Below are 6,000 nucleotides of genomic sequence, written 5' to 3'. Positions count from 1 at the left end.
AAATTTGTATAATAGCGATTTCTTCTTCACCATTTCAATATATTTTGTAAATCTTGCGTGACGAGGAGTTCCCCTGCATTCAGAACAATCAGTAATCAACTGGTATTTTCATTTTCATAAGGAAAGAAAGCAAATTGCCACTATCAAGTTCATATCTGTGACAGCAGCTTGGCTTTCCGTCTGCAGAACGCAGTGATATTGCAGGCTCGCTGATTGGCATGAAGGAAGCGATTACCGCTGCGCAGCGCCCAGACAGAACTTCCAGAGCGAGTTTCCACCACCACTCTCTTCTTGGCGCGCGGGCAGTGTGACGTGCATGTGCGAGTACAATCAGCTGGAAGCGTGTGTATTTAACGTTTAAAGTGTGTAGAAACTGTAAACTGCAGAAGCAAATCATTCATTACTGTTGTTGAAGTGAATAATTGGTGATGAAGAGGACTAATCTTCAGTGGAAGTGTGGTTATTTGTAAATAGGCAGGCGAACACGTGGTGTAGCTGTGAATATTTGTATTGATATCTTTAGAATGGATGGTGAACAGGTAGCAACACTTGTGCTTGACGATGGCACACAGCTGAGAGGCACGTTGTTCGGGGCACCTGTTGGAGTGCCGGGCGAAGTAGGTAAGTGAAGGGAATGTTTTGATTTTTCTAAAGGGATGAAAGCGCGGTAATTGAGCTGTGGTAAAAATGTTTTAATTGTCAATGTATGTTAAGGGTTTAGAAGGGTTTTTCATTTTAGGAGTGTAACGATAATTGAACACTAAGAAAAAAGTACAGGGTGTTTGGAGTTGTTGTGGAGGTTCGGTGGGACAGTAGGGCGTTGCCCTCTTGAAAATGAATGTCAGCGAAAATTTATACATTTCAGTCACAATAATGCGCCAGTTATTGTAATGGACTAGTATGAATTGTTGGGAGGAACACGGTAGTTCAAACGGAAACGGTTAGTTCTTACTCTTCCCCTGGAAAACAAATCGTGCGGACACCCTTGACTGTTGTTATTGTCATACAATACAATTAATAGCAAATGCCATTCTAGAAAGTTAGGGTTGGTGCTATTATCGAGTGTTTGTTGCCTCATGTTGTTTTATGAGTGTATCGTGGAATGGCTTGTCTGTATAGCGAAACAAAATGTGAGTAAATATATATATTGTTAAATACGAAGTTTCGAAAATCAAGACTTGATGATTATCCTTTGGTTTAAATTTAAACAAAAAAAATTAGTGTCTTGTCGTAATTTGGTTTATTTTTGAACCATGCAGCTTTAGATAAAATTATCGAGGGTTTGCCACACTTATATTTTTATATTGGGGTGGAAACACTGACAGTCGTTTTCCGAACAAGTTTCGCCATCATGTCATCCAAACCACAGATTAGAAATAGGATCCAAACTTTCTCCCTTCCAACAAGCCCACGTGACGTGTTCGAGTCCTGAGTAACAGAGAAGCCATAAACGCTTACCAGGGTAAAAAATGACACACAGAATCGTTTTTGTTCTTTAAGTTTTTGAGCTTGCTTTCAACAGGAGGTCTCGCTAAAGGGTGGGGTCAGTTCGAGCCTTCTTCCCAAAATAGCCGGAGAAGAGGGGGCGAACTCCAGATTTTCTTTATTTTCTCATTGAAATTCGGGGGTGGCGTACCCCGCCTGAAACCCCCCTTCGGTTGGAAGTTCTGAATTGTACACGTTTGCATGCCCTGATGTTTTAGCTGCATACAAAGTTATCCGAAGTTGATTGGCCCCATAGTGTCAGAGTTGTAACGATTTTATTAGTAATATGCAAATTGGCTATTTTTTGTAAAAACAACATTTACAAAATTACATTTTGGCTCATTATTCAAATTGTATTGCACCCACAAACATAGAACAAGTTTCATTCTGTTGCGCAAGGTCCATTCGTTGAAAAAAAAAGACAAAAGTTCGTGTGATCTTCCCAATATTGCAAAAGAAAGAGGGGGCATACTCCACATTTTTTTTCATTGACACCGCCCGTAAACCCCCCCCCCCCCCCCCCCGCGGTTGGAGCTTCCAAACTGTACATGGTTGCATGCGCTGATGTTTTAGCTGCAAAACAAAAGTTATCCGAAGTAGATTGGTCCCATAGTGCCAGATTACGATTTTTCTCCAATAAGTATACAAATTTAAATTTCGCGCTCGAAAGCCTCGGCGACACTGGGCTTACTTTCGTCGGACCCGCACGGCAGACTAAAGGTACATCCTACTTTCAGGATTACGCAAGGTAAAACAGTTAGATTTATTTTCTAACGTAGCTAGAGAAAGGGCAAAAACAATAGGGTGAGTGGAAGGGGTAAATTTGTCTCTAAATTTCACAACACATGTAGCAGGTCCGTAGCCAGGAATTCTTTGTAGGGGCGTCGAAGTCAATCCTAGACAGTGGTGGATTAAAGACGTTCTCTCGGAGGGAGCGGACTTCCATTACGATTCCCCCTCTCCCCCAAACTTTCGGCGCCTAGCATACTTCCGTCCCAAACTAACGTCCTACCATGTATGTCATAAAATCATTGTTGTAACTAAAACGTTGGAGGCCCAGGTGAGTGTCATGATTTTGCCTTCTCCCTACGAGATTATAACTGACGTCGCTAGTACACTTTTCGTCTTCTGAAAAATCAAGGAGCACCAAAGCAAAAAGAAACTATTTTGTTAAAAGCCCGCAAAGCATATATTATACTCTTATCTTGCCGCATCGTTACTTAATAAAAGTGATAAATTATCGTTTTCTCCAATTTCATCTTTATTTAACTGTAGCACAACAATAGGAAGGAATATACATCCTAAGTTACAAAGGAAGAAAAAAAAGCTGGATATGGGGACGCTTGGCCCCAGACCTTGGAGCACCGCTTGCACCTCCTGTTTTTATAGCACTGTATAAAATGCTACAACGTTTGTTGAACACACCAGTCATTCTAAGTTGTTTAACTTCAATAAAATAAAGATTATAACAGATTTTCAAAAAAATTACAATAAATTATTTTTTTATTACAAAGATGTGACTGTCGAGAACAGTGACGATGTCAAAAGAAAGCACTGCTGTGTCACCTCAAATGGTTGATATTTTTTAGCTCTTGGGGTATGTCATAAAATACCACGATGTTTGATGTATTTCATTACAGCTTTGCAAATTTATAAATAACTAAAAATAGCAAAAATGAATCCCTTGTGAGGGGTGCAGGAGATGAATGATTACACCCTCAACCTCAAACCTTTAATTCGCTCTTGCAGCAAGCTAATAAGATTGATAGTTGTAGTTCGCCTAATTGTTTTTCATCGTTGCTCAAGTGGCACTGGGGTACACGTCAGTCAGCTGCTCTCACTCGGAGGCGCAACAACAAAATTTTGTCGGGGGGGGGGGGCAAGTAGGCTACCAGCAGGATAAACGTGGCAATAGGCATCTTTTCAACACTCAATTTCACATTAGCTAATAATGAAAACAAGCACACAAACTGTATTTTTGAGACAAAAATTACGAATATAATTCCTTTTGTACATATATGACATGTGTAACTTTCATGTACAACATATGTTTACACATATGCAACATGAAGCGACGTAAAATAAGAAAATACGCATGCAACATGTCAACGTAAAATTGTGCACGTATTCAATGTTGCTTTAATATATTTATACTGCGTATTTAAGTACATTACATAATCAATTCATCCACCTCATAACAAACCAACAGAAATAAATTGTCTCCCACATGTGTGTGCTCCATTTCCTCAAAACGATTGTTCATACATTTAAAACAAAACTGTTTAGCAACAGCAGTCTGAAGTACACATTTGGTCTTACTTCTCTCTCCAGTAATTTACAATGCATTATATTGAAAATACTAACAACATTGCGAGCGAAGCGAGCAAGAACATTACCCATTGATGAGAGGTTACAGTGCGCGTCAAATCTCCTGCATATGGCGATAGCCAATAGCAGCGCACTGCAGCGGTGTCATGTCGAAATCTCACACGGAATAGAGACAGTCTGGTTGAGCGAAACACCTTGTCATGGAACAAGGCAACCCCGCACGTCTGTGATTCGATGGTGCTGTTCAGCCGTTCAAGGCCATATGCAGGAGATTTGACGCGCAATATTGATGGAAAACATTCTGCCGGAGATAGCATTTCCGGGAAATCGAACCCAAGTACCTCGCTTGGGGGTCACGCACTTTACCGTAACACAGCTCCTCATTCCTGACGCTACCAGACGCCCAGTTTTAGTCGGGACAATTCTTGTTCCAGCTTTTAAAAGTGTTTATTAACGAATGTCTTGATCATTTGAATGTCAACCAACAATAGGCACCCACCTCTGCACCTCGCGGCAGCGTGTGAATGTAGCTAATCAAATGTATTATCGATCCATTTTCCCTACTTCGCATCCGGGTTCGCCGTGAATCTTTCTCCCTTCTACTTCCCCATAAAGTCACGATTTCGCACAGGAAAGATATAACACTGACCTTGTCTGCGAGGAGCGTTTGTTTGAGTTCTTGTGTGCATCTCTCATTGTCCTTATGTCAACATGCATGTTATCTGGTATACGCTTGATTCGTATCCGGTAGTTCAATTCCAGACTGTTGAAAGGTTTTCACACACATATGCAGAAGTTTGTCAACGGGGGGGGGGGGGGGGGGTGAATTGATTTTTAAAATTATTGCATTGTCGGTATTTTAAATTATTATTATTATTATATTACTACTACTACTTCCACGGCGATGTTAATAGTCAGTGACGTGCGGTGATGTCGACACTTGGGGTAGTAATCAGTGGCGTGCCCAAGGGAGGTTGGTGTGGGTCATAATCCCCCTCCCCCCTTTAGGGCCCAGTATTCCTAAAAATAGAACGTCAAAGAAAGGAAAGGATTGCAAAATGAGGAAGGACTACTGAAAAGAAGCACGTGTTAATCTCACCCACTTTCGAAAATCCAAAACATGTTGATTTGACTATTAAGCCAGAGATCCCGGGCTCGAACCCCGACCTGGGCATGGGTGTTATTTGTGTTTGTCCCTTCATCACTTTTATCGTACCATCTTAACGATTAGCCAAAAGTGTAGGAAAAGAGAAGTAAAACAAACCAAATGAAACAATCAGTTAATAATTTGATTTATGCTATTTAGCGTCGCTGTCATATTTGGTTAATCGCGAAGATGGTACAATACAATTAATGAAGAGACAAACACAAAAAACACCAATGCCGAGGTCGGGGTTCGAACCCAGAACTCCTGGTGTCATAGCGTGCAGTGATAACCATTACCCCGCGGTTGGTTGATTTGGTGTTTAAATCCACTTTATGCACATAAAAGCTAATCGGGACTGGACCCACAGTTTAAAGTTGGATCCAAACCACTATGTGCGTCCACCTGGTACCGATCCGGGGCCACTTGCACTCCCCCACGGAGATCGGCCGACAACAATGATGAGTGGAAAGCTCTAACTATTCGGATACTTGGGTATCGGTAAAGCAAACTGTGTATTTACTCAGTGGTACGTAAATTTCAATTGGATTTTTGAAACACCATATTTGCATATGATTAACGTTTTTCCAAAAAAATTGCATTGCTTGATTTCCCTAATTTCTCCATCTCACGATCTCGTTACTGAAGGATCCGGGCTCGAGCCCTGGCCTGTGCATGAGTGTTCCTTTGTAACCACTTTTCATCCGTTAAATTTAATCGACGTTCATCGTACTGACAGAAGTTAGGTAAAGTGATGGAAAAGCCACGCTAAAGAAAGGAAAAAGAAGATACAAATAATTTCCTCGCAGTGCATCTGCAGGGCACTGTGAAATCAGGAGTACAGAGTTCTCTGTTTATGATTGTCCCTCGTGACTTCCATAAGCTCATTAGCTACTTATCGCTGGAAGATGGCAAAAATATATTAGAGGGGATGTACAGGTAACAAAACACACTTTTTTGTAGTTTCTTCAACAATATTCATTTGGCTTTTTCAGTTCTGGGATACATTTTACATTCCAAATTATTTCATTATTCACTGCAGA

General features: G+C 40.9%; 1 protein-coding gene across 1 annotated transcript in view; it reads left to right on the top strand.

Annotated features, from left to right (window-relative positions):
- The first annotated feature begins 206 nt into the window (after nucleotides 1-206).
- Nucleotides 207-6,000, top strand: part of r (carbamoyl-phosphate synthetase 2, aspartate transcarbamylase, and dihydroorotase rudimentary) — a 228,192-nt gene continuing 222,398 nt past the window's right edge. Inside the window, exon 1 of the mRNA XM_083130942.1 lies at nucleotides 207-621. Within this exon, the coding sequence (XP_082987068.1) occupies nucleotides 525-621 (97 nt within the window). The 5' untranslated portion in view covers nucleotides 207-524. The remainder of the gene's footprint in view (nucleotides 622-6,000) is intronic.

This window comes from Lepisma saccharinum, chromosome 1 (assembly GCF_977018435.1).
Source record: "Lepisma saccharinum chromosome 1, izLepSacc3.1, whole genome shotgun sequence".
Classification (NCBI taxonomy): Eukaryota; Metazoa; Arthropoda; class Insecta; order Zygentoma; family Lepismatidae; genus Lepisma; species Lepisma saccharinum.
The sequence above is the reverse complement of the archived record's forward strand: the minus strand, read 5'-3'. Positions and strand labels throughout refer to the sequence as shown.